This window comes from Pezoporus occidentalis, unplaced genomic scaffold (assembly GCF_034315485.1).
Source record: "Pezoporus occidentalis ecotype Australia unplaced genomic scaffold, CSIRO_AGI_Poc_V1 ctg62, whole genome shotgun sequence".
Lineage (NCBI taxonomy): Eukaryota > Metazoa > Chordata > Aves > Psittaciformes > Psittacidae > Pezoporus > Pezoporus occidentalis.
In genome coordinates, this window is record NW_026915966.1 from 3,043,413 (window position 1) to 3,059,584 (window position 16,172).

General features: G+C 52.7%; 1 protein-coding gene across 1 annotated transcript in view; it reads right to left on the reverse strand.

Moving 5' to 3' along the window:
* Window positions 1-16,172, reverse strand: part of MGAT5B (alpha-1,6-mannosylglycoprotein 6-beta-N-acetylglucosaminyltransferase B) — a 64,639-nt gene that overhangs the window by 35,196 nt on the left and 13,271 nt on the right. The window contains exon 3 of the mRNA XM_062639923.1: window positions 6,117-6,261. Within this exon, the coding sequence (XP_062495907.1) occupies window positions 6,117-6,261 (145 nt within the window). The remainder of the gene's footprint in view (window positions 1-6,116; window positions 6,262-16,172) is intronic.

A 16,172-nucleotide genomic window follows, 5' to 3' on the forward strand; every position in this document is an offset into this window, starting at 1 on the left:
ACAAGGCCATCACTTGAGCAGCAAATTTCATTTAACGTATTAAAGGGATGACAAGAAAGCGAAGCAGGAGTTCCACCACCTGCCATTGCACCCATGTGTCACCTGGGCAGAGGACAAGACAATAAGGCACTTAAAACCTCTAATGCGAAAAGGTTTTCTGCAGCTCGTCAGAATTTGATGCCTTGCTCTTAGTAACTGGAGACAAGGAGCAGGACAAGGTAAGTGGCACATCCTGCTCAGTGATAGCTAACCAGGAGGGGAATGTCCCACCGTGCGTCTCCATCCGACCTCAGATGTCAGCATGGCCTCTGCCAACCCAGTGGAAAGCACTGGCTTCCAGTGCTACCATTGCCCAGGGAGCAGCAATGAGCTTTATTTTGCCTCCTTTTTTTCTTGCTGCTTTTTAAACTTTCCTATAGTGACAATATAAACGCCACCAAAATACACTGGGGCTGTGCCAGCCATTGAAACTATGGTAAATTACTATGGGTTTTTTAGAACACTTTTTTCCCTGGGACCTTAAAACCATTTACTACAGCAAATACAGTCCTTTTACTTCTAACCATCAATATTGATTTCTTCTTTATTATTTTCAGATTTATATTTCCCCATGTTGATTAAAATTCAGATCACGCTGTGCCTTATAATGCACCATATACAGTATTCATCTCATTTCAAAAACTGCTATTAAGATGTATCTTTCCCCACTGGCAGATCATTTGCCATATAATATAGCTGGAGGATAAGTTTTCCTTTACTTTTTTATGCATTAATTCGGTTCCCTTCACTTTGTCTCTTGTCCCCAACCCCTCAGCAGCAGCTCAGATTCAGCCTGTTTATCCCTTTACAAGGCACTGTATTTTTATTGCCTTTTATAAAAGTGTCATTATGAAAAGATGAATCTCTTTCTATTTGTGCGTTGTCTCCGTAATACAAGCCCTAAACATATTTGCTTGCTCATCTGATATTTCTTGCTATTAAGTGGTGAAAGCAGTGACTTTGGGAAGGCCGATACAGATGGAGAAAAGCAGATGTTTTGAAGCTAATACATCAACAAATGCAGCGTTTGCACAGAGCAGTTTACCAGAGGATTTCAGCTTGCTCATTACAACGTCTGTGCTGACATTTGACTCTGAAGATAGGGGTTTCTACCCAAAGACCTAAGGCAGAGCAGAAAGCAGCAGGGAAAGATGCCTTGAGACCGTGCAGGGCTTTTGCTGCTCCAGCCTCAGGTCTCTCCCAATGAGCCCAGAGCCCCTTGGGCAAGGTGGGAGCACATGGATGGACTCTGCTTGTGGTACACAGCCACCTCTCTGCTCTGCCTTAAAGAGAAAGGCACCTTATCTTGTCTGTCCAATCATGACTTTTCCCATGCATGTCCTCCCCTGAGTCTGGTGGGGATCCCAAACTGAGGGAGCCTCACTGAACCCCTGTTCTGTGCTCATCCCCCCAAGCTCATCCTGAAAGCAGCCAGGACTGGGCTGGAGACGTCTACAGGAGCTGGCAAGAAACATCTCACCACGTGTGCCAGGATGGAATGGGTTGTGCTACCTGTGAGGAAGGAGAGCACCAGGGAGGAAGGCTCTTACCTTTCCCACAGGCTTTCACACCACAGACATCAGCCTCACCTTGCAGATGCCCTCACTGATACCTGCAGCACACCAAGGGGACTATGTACAGAGGGGTCCAAGACTGCTTGGGACTCACTTGGATCACAGGGGACAGCAGCATCTGGCAGTGATTTTACTAAAGCCAGCTCACCGACAGCAACGATCCAGGAATTAATAGAGCTAGGCTGGCAGGAGGCAGGAACATCACCCATTTAGTGTCATATTGGGCGACTTTCAATTACTGGGGAATATGGAGTCATGTAATGATTACAAGAACAAATACTTAAAGTGTGTGGAAATTAACTGAGCCTTGGCAGTAATTAAGCTTGACGATTAATCAGTCGTTAGCAAATAACACCCTTTGCAGGCTAACCACTATGTGGGGATGAGGGATGACCAGGAACGCCAGCACTGCAGACCTCAGCCTTCCCCTCTGCCACATCCCTGTGGGCATGGGGTGGGCAGGGACATCCCAGCTCCTGGAAAAGGGCTTCTCCGAGCCCCAGCACTGGCTGGGTCAACCACTTCAGATTCCTTCCCTCCCTCCCAAGCCCTTTCCAGCAGGAGAGCAACGCTTCCACTGCAAACTAATATTTCCCTAGCCCAGTAAACAGCTCTCCAGGAGGCTTCCATAAGTACTTCTAATTTTCTTCCCCTCTGATGACTTACCAGGGTTGCATTCAATTAACAGGGGTATTGATTTTTCTGCAGCTGACTGGCAGGCTGCTGCCTGTCATTAGGGAACCCATCACTCACCTTCCCAGTGCGGACAGGGTGCAGGCAGCAGGGAGCCCAGGGAGGGCTGGAGAAGAGATGCAGCAGCACCAGGGGCACAGCAAGTGGATTTACGGGTGCAGTCTGTGTCCTCTTACCCAGCATCACGTCCCACAGACCCCCTGGGCAGCTCTTCTAAGGAGGATGTGGACATTTGGGTTTTCCGAGAGTTTTAGCCAAAGCTTTGCAAGGGGCTGGTAGGTTACATATAGAGGCGCATGTACAGTATTCAATCAGATAGCATCTATAGAGCAAGGAAGACCCTGGAGCACCTTTTGGCCACATAAAGCTGCTTGCCTGGGCAGCTGGGAGGCTTTCCAAGGCAGGTCATTAATTACACCCCCTATATTTAAACTCCTCCTTGTGCTTCCAAGGGGAAAAGCCACCCCTGCCCTCAGCTGGAGCAGTGCTGGAAAGGGATACTGCTCATGGGTTATTCCATAAAGCCCACAGAAGCCTTCACCTCCTTCCTCTTCATGTGGTCTCTGCAAAACCAAGCCCTCCTGACTGTGTTGGGGATCCAGTGCTAAGCAGGACAGTGCTTTGTGAAAACAAGGATTAATCCACTTTTGTGGAATTGCAAAGCCCATGCTCACGGCTCTGCTGAGCAGCGGAGATGAAGGCGGCCGTCATGCTAACCAGAGCTGCTTTAAAGAATAAAATCCCTTTGAAATCAGCACCCTTTAATTGTATTATCTCTTGCTGGCAGCTTCAAGTCGGTCACTGGTGATCAAAGAGACACAGATAGGGAGGGAAGGAGGAAACAAGCCCTCGGTGGAGTCCCACGCTCCTAATACTGAATAGCACAAGGGTGTCTCTGCTGCAATGGGGCTGACCTGGGTTCAGGAGACACCATTTGGTCCCAGTGCAGTTGGTGGTGCCCAATCCCCCTCAACATAGGGGTCCCTGGGGGTTACCCCCAAAGGGACAGGGACCTCAGCACCCCACTCTGTAGGGTCTCAGCCCAGGTTTTGCACCAGCTGCTGCTTGACTCCCCGGGGATGCTCCACGCAGCTCTGGAGAGCATCATCCATCAGAGCAGCAGGTCAGCCCGGAGCCAGGCAGCAGACAGGGTGCATTGGCTCTGCACCCTTCCAGCTGTCTCTGCACCCTACAAAGGAGGTCATGGACTGGGATGAGCCAAGAATGGGCACTACAGATGAGGGAACGTGACAGTAGATAGAGCCACTCAAACCCACTGAGACCCAGCTCAGCTCTAACACTTCCAACATAGCTCCTCCAACCACAGACCTGCAGGAGAGGAACACTTGGGAAACGCTTCACAAGTACTTGCAGATGCTGTCAGTGCTTCATACAGAACATCACAGCAAAAATCCATCCACCAGAGCCCACCATGCTTGTTTCATCTAGAGCTGCTCTGCCCCATGACCAAATGTGATCTTCAGAGGCTCTAGATGAGATGACACAGGCCAGTTTTGGTGCAGGATTGAGTGAAGGGGCTTGAATGCACTTTAGGGGTAATTTATAAGGAGTAAAAGGCGATAAAGTTGTTGTCCCTGATTTTCTCTTCCTGAAAATTAAGACAACCTTCACCGCTCCAGCCCATCTCAGCACACACACAAACCCAAGGCTGTTTTGACGTGCTGGATCCGTAAGCTCTGCAGTCTCTCCAAGTGACAGCCCTGGAGTCACCAGCCAGACGGCAGATCTCAAACACAAGATCCCATCTGCGGTGCCTGCTGCCATCACACACAAATGTGTTTAAGTTTCTCTCTGATCTGCTGCAGCACAGAGCCACCATCACCTGAAATTACTGGTTCTTTCAATATGAGAATGGCAAGAAAAGCATCAAATGTGCGTGATCGCCTTCCAGTCGCTGGCTATAACAGTGTTGCCCATTCCTCTCCAGGTTACTGCTGTTCTCCTTGCACACTTGGGTGCCATCCAGCCTCAAAAAGACAAAATCCTCAACACCAAGGTAAATTATGCTATTTCAGGGGTTGAAAGGATGTTACTTAAAAGGCAAGACCATGCGCTCCATGCTGCCTGTGCAGCGTTAGCTCACGTGTGCATGCAGTATGGCACAGCACAGCCTTTAATTACAGGCTCACTTACGCTATTTTCCATCATAGGCGCAGAAGAGCCACATAAGGAAAGCCAGAGAGAGAAATGGAAGTGATGATGGAAACAGGGAGGCGCAGGTACCCCAGCACCTGTTGAGAGCAGCCACGGCAGGAGGCAAAGGTGGGAATGAGAGATGGGAGCCATCAGGATGCACTCCACCTCCAGTGACCTGGAACAGGGCGGTGTGACCGCTGCATGTCACATCCCTGCCACCCACTGTTCACACAGCACCCATGACTCCACCTGAGCAAAACCTACACTGACCTCTGCACTGCAAAGGTTGTCCCAAGAGCTGCCCCTCGGTCTTTTCATCTCTGCCCCTCCACCTTCACAGACAGAATGGTTCGGTTTGGAAGGGACCTTAAAGCTCCTCCAGCTCCAACCCCTGCCACGGGCAGGGACCCCTTCCACTAGAGCAGCTTGCTCCAAGCCCCTGTGTCCAACCTGGCCTTGAACACTGCCAGGGATGGGGCAGCCACAGCTTCTCTGGGCACCCTGTGCCAGCGCCTCAGCACCCTCACAGGGAAGAGCTTCTGCCTAAGAGCTCAGCTCAGTCTCCCCTCTGGCAGGTTAAAGCCATTCCCCTTGGCTTGTCCCTACAGGCCCTTGTCCAAAGCCCCTCTCCAGGTTTCCTGGAGCCTCTCTTTAGGCACTGGAGCTGCTCTAAGGTCCCCCCTCAAGGAGCCTTCTCTTCTCTACAGGGTGTTTGGGGCACAAGCGCACACTGAAGCCAGGTCATGGGGAGCTTCTCATCACCCAACACCCCCAAATCCTCTTCAGGGCTCCTCCATTCATTCTGGAACCAGCCTGGGTTTGTGCTTGGGATTGCCCCAAGCCATGTGCAGGGCCTTGCATTTGCCCTTGTTGAACTTCATGAGGTTCACACTGTCCCACCTCTGAAGCCTGTCCAGGTCCCTCTGGATGGCACAAGTCCACATCACTTCAAGTTGCTTTATCTCTCATTTTTGCAGGCCTTGGCATGACAGCCACATTAGGATTAATAAATGTTTAAAGTCTCTCAAAGCAAAGGGAAATGTCTCTTTAGCAGAGCAGCATGTCACGACGGGGAGGTCTGACAGCAGCTCTCAGGCTGGCACAGATGGATGCAATGTGTGCATCAGGACACCAGCTCTGCCCAGCGAGCATTTCAGGGCCCAACAGTTTGCTTGTAGTTTATTCTAAGCCTTGCTTGACTCCAAGGCTGGACAGATCAGCCCTGGATTCCAACCAACAACCACATCTGCAGCAACTCACGGGATATGGGCACAAAGAAACCATCCTCATGGTAGAGAGAGCGCAGCCCATGCACCAGGTACTGCTCCAGGCACCAGTGAGTCCCACCTCGAGCTCCACCCCCGGCACCCTCCACACCAGTAGCTAGTAGACACCCTGCAGCAGTAGTGGCTGGGAGAGGTGTTATAGGAAACCCCCCAAAATCACAGTAATTTCAGAAATCCCAAAAGAAAAGGGCTCCAGGCTTGGCAAACAACAGGACTGCGGAAGTTCTGCCCACGCCCCATGGGCTCCATCATCCCCACAGAGCAGCTCAGCCCAACACCTCAGAGCACACTGGGGTTCTTTTGCTCCTGCAACGCCCCCAGAGCCATTCCACAGGGTCTGTATGGGGCATTGGCACTGCTGACTGACCTGTCCAGAGGGAATCGTGCTTCATCCCCTTTGTGGAAGTCAGTGCTATTCTCCAGCCTGGCCAGGATGTCCATCCTCTTCATCAGCATCTCCAGCATGTCGCTCATCCGCCTCAGCACCCCTCGGGACTCCAGCGCACCCATCACTGCAGGCACACAAAGAGCAAAGTGAGACACATCACGGGCTTGCCACTGCTCTGTCTCACCAGGAAAACCACACTCCCCACAGCTTCAGCCACAAAGCTGCCCGTGCTCCTGTGTTCCCAGCCCCACTGATGGGATCGGTGGGTGGGTTATGGACCATCTTGGCGCCCTGCTGTCCTGACATTCCCTCCCTGGCTCTGCCAACAGACCCACAGCCCCATCATCCTGCCCAAGCATGGGTTATTCCCTGCCTGTGCCCACATCCAGCTGGGCTGCTGCAGCTCCTGATAACCAGTGGTTAAACCAGCTCTGGATCCAGCTTCCTCCCCTGCCTCTCCAGCATTAACTCCTGACTTGTCCCCCAGATCCAACCTGTCCTGAGTACTCACAGGAAGCCAACTTCATTCTCAAACACAAACCCCAGCCCTTCCCGTTGAACTTCTATTTTCCTCTCTCCAAGACCCACCTAGCCCAGTATCCTGCCTTTGCCAGCAGCCTGCTGGGGATGCTTAAGCAAAAGCACATAGGTGGTTCTCCCCCAGCACATCCTCCCAGCAGCACTGGATCTTCCTGTTGCAGGGAGTTTCTTTACTACCCACATCTGCTACGGCGTGGGTGCCCCAGCACTGGGTATAGCTCTGCCTCAAGCATTGCACCTCCTCAAACCCCCCACAGAAGGGAAGGCCCCCAGTTCCCAGCCCCATTTCATGCTCTGCTTCCTATGGGTTTGCACAGCACCGACCCACTGCTGCGTTGAAAGCACCGAGGGATACAGGAGCTGCAGGCTCCCAGTTTGATGTGTGGTCTTAGTGACAGGAGCCCCGAGCCTGAAGCCAGAGAACAGAAAATAAAGCTCCTGTTTCATCTCAGGGCTGCTCATTTCACACCGGTAATAACTTAATCAGTGCATAATCCCCTGGTTTGCTTATCTCCCCCATTCCACTCCCATGTGTTTTTCAGAAGGCAGCACACATTGAACTGAGGGAGCAGCAGGAGCTGGGCAGGTGGTGCTGGACACCTGGGTGGCTATGGGGAATGAGGGGCACGTCACACATCTCCAAAGAGATGCCAAAACAGGTCGTGCAAAACCAGAGGGTGGCTGCGTCCCCCCAGCACCCTGCTCAGCCCTGGCAGTGGGGCTGCTCCCAATGGCATCAAGTGCCAGGGTCAGCCCCAGCACAGGCTTCTCCTCACCGCAGGAGCCAACTGGGGCTGCTGAACACATCAAACAGCACAAAGGGTGAGCTCTAGATGGTTTGGTGTCCAGATGAGAGCGATGTGTGTGTCTATGGTGGGAACGGGCTCATGGCGACAGCTCCCGCTGCGGCAGAGATGCAGCCCCGGCTCCCTCCCCGCTCTCCCAGTAAATCACAACTAACTCCAGCTCCAGATGCTGCGCTCGGTTCTTCAGCTCTGTGGAGGGGTCTGCATCAGTGCTACAAATATGGGGGCGTTAGGTTTTGGGTGAGACAGAGATTGTGCTTTGCCCATTGCACGGTCCTGTGCCAGTGGGTCAGTCTGGAGGTCAGGAAAAGGACCCAATACAGACCCTAGAGCTGCCCAGAAGGGCTTAAACCACGACCAGCCTGTTTCCATGGACGGAGTGGTACCCCTGGCCTAAAGATTTGGATTCCAGCTTGTTTGGGTCAGGGGGGAGGGGAGTGGGGGGATGAAGCCATGCTGGTTTTCCAGGAAGAGCATAGAATCCGAGTTTGGTTTGTGTTGGAAGGGACCTTAAAGCTCCTCCAGCTCCAACCCCTGCCTCGGGCAGGGACACCTTCCACTAGAGCAGCTTGCTCCAAGCCCCTGTGTCCAACCTGGCCTTGGACATGCTTTAAACATCCTTGAAGATGCAAGACCATGCCTGGGAAGGCAATGGAGAGGACTGAGAGCTGCTGCTGCCGCTCAGGGCTGGGCTGTCGCGCCCCAGTTTGTAGCAGGGCTGCATTGGGTTAATCACAAAGGCCTGTTTAGTGGTGCAGCTCATTTGAAATGGAAATGGCTGCTTGAAAAGCCTGGGCAGAGGAAGAGCTCTGGGCCCTGATTAAAACCCAGACACAGGCACCGAGCTCATCCCTGCAGAACAAAGCGGGGGAGTCCTGCGGGGATGGGTCCTGCCAGCCTGTTCAGCCTAATGCTGCTTGGGCAGGGGGATGGAGGAAACTGAGGCACGAGGCTACATAGGGCTCACATTTCCAGCAGCAGCAGTGAGCTGATGCCCGTGAAGTGCACCCAGGGGTGCTCAACTGCATCCCTACCACCCAGGAAAAGCTCCCCAGAGATTGCCCCATGCTCAGTGAGGAGCCAGCAATAGAGATCTCCTACTGCTTGGGCTCCATCCACCTCCCAGGCAACCCAGCCAAGGATGCCTGCTCCAAGTCCTCACCATGGAAGCATGGCTGACAAGACAGCTCTGCTCCCAAATCACAAAGGAGGGATAAGGATATTCCCACTTGGAATGAAACAGTTTCCCCCTGGATTGCAGGCTGCAAGCCCCAGCCCCACAGCTGACACCACCACCACCCCCCCCCCCGGCTCTCCCTCTGCCTTCACTGAGATTTCCCCTCGTGTCACTGCCACCATCCAATTTCCCAGCCGGTTTTGAGCAATTCCAGGATGCTTTTCAAAGCTTTTCAAAGCTCTGAGCTTTGCTGTCAACAGCGAGCAGAGATTTTCCTCCTCCAATGAAGAAATGAAAACCCAGCCCCAATCCTAAGTAAAAAATAGTAATAAAATAAGTAAATCTCAGCCTTCCCTGCGTTACCTTTCCAAGCACCCTGCCAGAGAGCAGAGCAGGCGAGGGCACGGCTCCCCCCCAGCCCTCCCCTTGCTCTCGGAGATAAAGTTGAAGCCCTTCTGCATCAAAGCCTCTCTTTTTCAGTTCTTGGTCTTTGCTGCTGTTGTTTTCGTTGTTCCAGAAGCTTAAGGGGGATAACAGGAATGAGCTGACGTTTTTGGCAACGATTATTGCATCTCTGGGAAAGCCGTGTCTCATTAAAACCAAAAGAGAAGGGGAAAAGTGCTGAAGTGGCTCTTTTAAACCCAGGATTAATTTGTTAACGTGCAGCAGAGAGCCGGGCACCCGGAGAACGGCTGCTTTGGGGTGTGATGGGGATCCTGAGGATGGCAGAGCCCAGTCAGTACCCACAGCTTCCCCCACTGAAACCAGTGACAAAGATCCCCAGCAGCCTTGCAACCAGCACAACAGGGTAAACCCAACCCCAACTCAAGAGCATGGAATAGTCCCGTGAACCCCTTCTTAAATAGCAAGCAAGCTGCTAATCACAAAGGAAATATACTCTCATTACCTTTGATAAGCAGCAATGATGGGCAAGAAAATCCAGCTAAAACTGATCAACAGATTAATTGGAGTTTGCTAAAGCAGGGCAGGTTTCTGACAGTTTCCCTGAGTGGCAGCCACTCTTTAAAGGCAATCACTGAACCTGATGGAGGTTTTCATAGCAGCACTAGGAAATAATGATTGCAATCAATCATATCTTACTGGATTTCATGAGACGTGCTGGTAAACACAGCAGAGGGAGGAGAATTATTTATGGTGCTTCAGAAGAGCATACAGCTAAGTAATTGGATGAAATCAGGGGAAAAAAAGAAAGCATCCCCTAAGGGTGATGTCTGGAGGAAGAAGAAATGGTTTCTCTGTGAAACCAGTGGCACAGACAACGGCACATAGGCTCAAATTTGGTCAAACCCCAAGGGTATTCTCTAATGATACTCTTGCCTTTAAAATACCTTCCTGGATGAAAACATCCCCAGGCAGGCATCCCAACCCCTGCCACTGAAGCCTCCAAGAATGGGAGCCAGGACAGAGCACGGGTGAGTTTTGCTGCATGTGCAGACCTGGACACGAGCATGAAGTTCAATGCCAGATGCCTCAGGACAACTACGCAGCAGTGGAGAGAGCTGAGAAAGCAGCATTTCATTCCATGGAGCACCTCCAGCACGGCCACGGCTTGGGGCCTCCCTGCAGGCAGTCCAACACCGCTGGCACCAGTGGAGGTGATGTGAAGTGGTGCTGGTAAAGGCCAGGTTGTGCCACAGGAGAAGGAGCAGACAGGAAGGAGTTTCCTTGCTCAGGCATCATGGTTTAGGGTGCTGAGCATCCTCCACAAGCCACCCCCCCACCCCCACCCCTCCAATTGCTCACACTGGGAGCCATCTCATAGAATCATAGAACAGGGTTGGAAAGGACCTTAAGATCATCCAGTTCCAACCCCCCTGCCATGGGCAGGGACACCTCACACTAAACCATGTCACCCAAGGCTCTGTCCAACCTGGACTTGAACACTGCCAGGGATGGAGCATTCACAACTTCCCTGGGCAACCCATTCCAGTGCCTCAGCACCCTCACAGTAAAGAACTTCCTCCTTATATCCAACCTAAGCTTCCCCTGTGTCAGTTTGAACCCATTACCCCTTGTCCTGTCACTACAGTCCCTAATGAAGAGTCCCTCCCCAGCATCCCTATAGCCCCCCTTCAGACACTGGAAGCTGCTCTGAGGTCACCACACAGCTTCTCTTCTCCAGGCTGAACAGCCCAAATGTTCTCACCCTGTCTTCATACAGGAGGTGCTCCAGCCCCTGATCATCCTTGTGGGAGGAGCCCAAGGCTCCACAGACCAGTATGGAGAGCACCAAAGCATCCCCCTGACATTTAAAATGCAATTCTACAATATCTCTACCTCCACCGTCCATACAGGTCTGATTTGTTGTTGATTCCCCCCTCCCACTTCTCAAACATAACTCATATCCCTGCCTGGCTGCCTTTTAACAGCCGACTGCTTTGGTACAAGGCGGGAATTTGCTCAGAAATGGTAAGACATTACTTATGTCCAGTGAAAATACCAGCTGAATTAATTTCACTCTAAAGCATCTTTTGCTTTGCTTTGGTTTTCTCCTTTAAAGGACAACTCCAGGCTGCTTATACCCCCCAAAAGGACAATGAAAGGTTTCTTGAAGAAGGAACTGGACCCAGACCTCACCACCCTGCTGCTTGGGTGGCTGGGATCCAGGGCTGGCCTGCAGACCCCATTATCTCAAGGGGAACCCCATCCTCCCAGGGAGGACCCCAGCCCAGCACCTCCCTGGTTCCCAGGGAGCAAAGCGCCAGCCCTTCACTTCTCTTCCCCTCCCAAACTCCTCTATTCACTTTCACTATTGATTTTGGTTCAAACAGATTAAAAGACCAAAGAGCCAACTAGCCACTGGCTCCGGCTCACCCTGACACATAATCCATTACAATCACAGCCCAGGGACCCAGCACTAACTAGCAACAAGAAAGCCCAAGGCCAGGCTTGGCTGAAGCTGGCCTCTACCTCCCATCTCCATCCCTTTAGCCCCCAGCCTGAGGGATGCTGCTCCAGGGATGGACCGGGTCCTGCTGGGTGCCTGCAGGCGCCCATTCGCAGCCCATTGCTGCCTACAGCAAACCCATCCACATTTGCCATTAAACTGCTATGGATTTATGATTCTAAGTTGTACACAACTGCCAATGTCCCAGTGCAAAGAGCACAAGGAGCTGCCCAGGGACCTGTCACACCACCAGTACCTGAGGGTGCCCCAAGAAGCAGCCAGTGAAGTGGACGCTTGAGTACAGCTCCAGCTACACCACTGATGTGCTGCTGAGCCACTGCAAAAGGCTGGCAACAGAGCGGTTCCCTGGTAAGCAGCCAACTTAAGCAGCCTTCAGTCATGGGCTGGTAAAGTAGATTATGTCCCCCTGATATCATCTACCCTCTGGATTCATCCATCCTCTCATCCCTGCCTTGCAATCAGCAGCAAACATGAAGCCTCAGTGGTGTTTCTCTCCCTCTCACTGCATCCAGGAGCAGGCAGAGCCCATCAGGTCCTGCTGCGCCCTGCACAGCCAGCTCTGGCACCATCAGCTGTGTGCCATGACCCATCCAGGCTCTCATCACAACCATGCCATGGGATCAAGAGACCCCGCAGCTTCCCTAGAGCCAAGACACCGCAGGATGGGGACCAATGCACTGCAGAAGTCCCCTGGCTGAAAGCGAGCACCATCTGTGCCGTGGCATTCATGTCCAAAGCAGCACCAGCAGATGGGAAGCGATGCTGCTCAGCCACATAAACCACATCCACAAGTGCCATGGAACCCCTACATGCAGACACCCCTCTGGCCACCCTGCTCCCAGACAGCCGTGGCAAAGCCACATCCCTGGTCTCCATGTCCCAGCACTGTAGGTCCTGCCCCATAGATGGATGATGCTCCATGGATGGATGATGCCCCATGGAAGGATGATGCCCCAATAGGTTTCATGGAGGAGGTTGGTTAGAGAGAGGCCAGAGAGGTCCTGAGCAAAGCTCAGCCTCCACCCAAGGTCCCACCAGCCATCCCCCAGCCTGGATGGAGGGTGCCAGCCCCATGTCCCCTTACCAGCCCCACTGGGTCCCTCCCTAAGGGCAGCACTTTGGCTGTAGGAGCCCAAGCTGAGCCTGCAGAAGGGGTTTCTGCCAATTCTCCACCTCGTGCAGCTCCCCCTGCCCCACCACCTGAATGGAAACACCGGTAGGAGCAGGCTGCAGCTCCATCTCTACCCTAACACACATTTACTCCCTATTTCCATATAAATAAGAAAAGGCAGGAAGCCCAGCAATACAAACAGACACATGCACAGACAGGAAGGTCTCATTGCTGCAAGGGAGAGCGCAGGGCTCTTCCACCAACTTTCATTACTTCTTACCTCCACACACACACACGTAAGAGATCTGGTGTCCCCTGTGGGACATGGGGACAGTGCCACAGGGCCTGCCACAAGCCATCACTCTGCAAGTGAGCAAAACGATCTCGGTCATGGTCTCCTCTTCCAGCAGCCACAGGAGATGGGCTGGTGAAGAAGAGACGGATGCACACAACCCCAGCACGAGCTTTTATTTATTTTATCATCTCTTTTTAACCCATCTTTTCCCTCCTCCTCATCCCCCATCACTTGTTTGCTTTCAAAGCACCAGCAGGGTATTTTTAGTTGCTCCCCTATCGCCAGCCAGCACCGGTTTAAATTGTATTTTAAAGCAGTTCTGCAGTGCTCCAGGCACCTCACGCTGCAGACGACGCTTTCAAAGCACAAGATTAACGTCAAGTTTAAATTGCTTCCTAAAACACAAGGGCTCCAGCACAGGCTGGCTCCAGGGCAGTTGGTGGTAGCAAAGCCCTGAAGACACCAGTGCTCCCTGGGCAGAGCTGGACCCTGCACTGGCTGGATGCTGATGGCTTTGAGAGCAAACTGGAACCCAGCTTTGCAACTGGGACCCCCAGCTCCAGGCAAGGAGCAGCACACACCGGTCCCAAAGCAGCTCCACAGATCCCACAAGCCAGAGACCCCTCCACCATTAACCCTCAACTGAGTTCCTTGTCTTTATAAGAGAGGTGCCTCTCCATGGGTATTTATCTCAAAGAGCTCTAGTTCTTCTACTACAACCCCAGTAGTTCTGGTAGAGGGGAGATTTAGGCTAGACATAAGGTACAAGCTCTTCCCTGGGAGGGTGCTGAGGCACTGGCACAGGGTGCCCAGAGAAGCTGTGGCTGCCCCATCCCTGGCAGTGTTCAAGGCCAGGTTGGACCCAGGGGCTTGGAGCAAGCTGCTCTAGTGGAAGGGGTCCCTGCCCGTGGCAGGGGTTGGAGCTGGAGGAGCTTTAAGGTCCCTTCAACCCAAACCAGGCTGGGATTCTACAATTTGCCCACCCCAAGATCAGGCAGAGGAAGGCTTCAGCAAGCTGGGCACCACCAAGGCTCTTTTGGCTCTGCCCATCCAGCACTGGAGCCCACAGCCTTATTTACAGCTGCTCCCAAACGCTGTGTTTCAGGAACAGCAGAACTCGCTCATTTAACATGTCCAAAATCATTACCATTTCTCCTTCAGCCAAACCCATCGGCCAAACAGTGCCAGGCATCCTGCCACTCTGCTCCAGGGATGGGTAAACCATCCCCTTCCTCCAAACCCATGGAGGAAAACCTCAAACCCACGGAGCCCAGTGGCTGGATCCTTCCAACAGCAGCCGAGTGGGGCAGCAGCCCAAAGCAGAGCCCACAGGAGCCGGGGTCATTGGTAGCAGCATAGGACAAGCCTTGGCTAATCTCTACCTGAGCCAAACTGAGCCCTGGTCTCTCATTTAAGGCCAAGGAACAAATAAATCAGCAGCAAAACCAGCTCTTAGAGAGGCTGCTATGGTTCCCACTGTGCTAGTTTTATTTTCTGAAGTACCTGCTGCCTGGCGGGCTCAGGATGAATTTTGATTTAGGAGTGAAAAGGGATAATAAAAGCATAAGGAGCCGTTACTGTTCCTCCCGGCCTGGTGGGGTGTTTGCTCATCACACGTTGATGGAAATGCCATTTGACTTCCTTAGGAGCTATAGAAAATCTATTAATTGATTTAATCATGCCCTGGGAGTCGCTGCTTATGGAGATAACTGAGTGCCCGGGGCCAGCAGGATGCTGCTCCTCCCTCTTCCAACACAGCAGCGGGGAAGGGGGCAAGGAGATCTTCCTTTCCCCTCCACCAGCTGAAGACTGGGGAATTCACACTTCCATTTTCCAGCCACCTTGGTGGCATTATGGGTTTTGTTTTCAAGCCTGCAGGCATGAAATTCGGAGCATCAGTTGCATCTAATGGGCACTTCTGCAGGAAGAGAGGGGTTCCCAGGGTGGATTAAGCACTGCTACAACACTACTACAGCAGCCCTTACCCTCTGTACCCTGCAAAGCTCCAACGTGCATTTACCCCCCAGCACATCCCCTCACTGACCCCAGGGAGCCCCCGAAGACCCCTTTATTTCCCTTATTTTAACAGCACTCATTTCCCTGCCTGCAATAGCGATTTAATCAGAGCAGTAAAGTTTTACACTTCCACTTTAAATCCCCTTTTCCAAGTGTGGGCTGGAGATGGGAGCGTGCTGCACGTTCACCAACCCAATGGGGGATGCAGCGCTCTGGGACCGAAGCGGGGTGGCCCATGGGGACACCAGAAGAAGCAGGAGATGACACATGGTTTTAATCAACCCTGGCTTTCTCCACCCAGGCAAAGCAATGGTCTGCTCCCTAATACATGAAAAATAAGGAGAGCCCTGTAACAGCACTTGCACTCTACAGTGCTGCTTAAACCAGGACAATAGGGTGCAGATGACACCCACAGCAGCACCCATCACGGTCACCAACGCCCATTGCTCAGCACAGAGCAACACTTTAGCCCGTAATTAAAGAAGCCTCCCTGTACTCAAGGGGCAGAGCAGAATAAGTTGTTATTGCTGCTGCATGCAGCGTTACCCATTTAAAGGAACCCCTGGGGCAACTGAGCATCTGGCAGGAGCTGGCAGGGAGCAGGGCTGGGGATGAGCAAAAAGTCCTCACCCTGCATCTGGGCTCTGCTTTGGGGGTCTCCATTAACCCCCTACTCCCCACCGATGCTTGCACATGAGGAAGCAAGAGAACAGTCCTGAGCAGCAGGAGCTGGAGCACATCATCTCTGGGCCGGCTGGAGTCAGCCCCAGCGTTTTAATAGGGGAGGGAACATCAAAAGCCCATGATTTCCCCAGCACAGCTCCTCACTAAGGAGGTGCTCCCAGCACTGACCAGCTTGGCTTGGCACTGACCAGGCAACTTCTGACAGCATCAGCTGGCTGCTCCGGGCCCGAGGCTGCTTGGAGCAGCTTTGGATGGGATGGAAGCGGTGAGGCTGGAAACGAGCCCCAGGCACTGGAGAGCTCACAGCACGTTCCTCCCCACGGGTGTTCCTGGCTGGCACCCCTCCAGCAGCACACAGGCTCCAGGAGACCCTAATCCAGCTCTGGATGCAGGAGCGGAATAATGAAGCGCTGGGGATGCGCAGGATCTGCAGCTCTCAGGGAGCTGACAGGCACTCCCTTACCCACACTTTCTCCA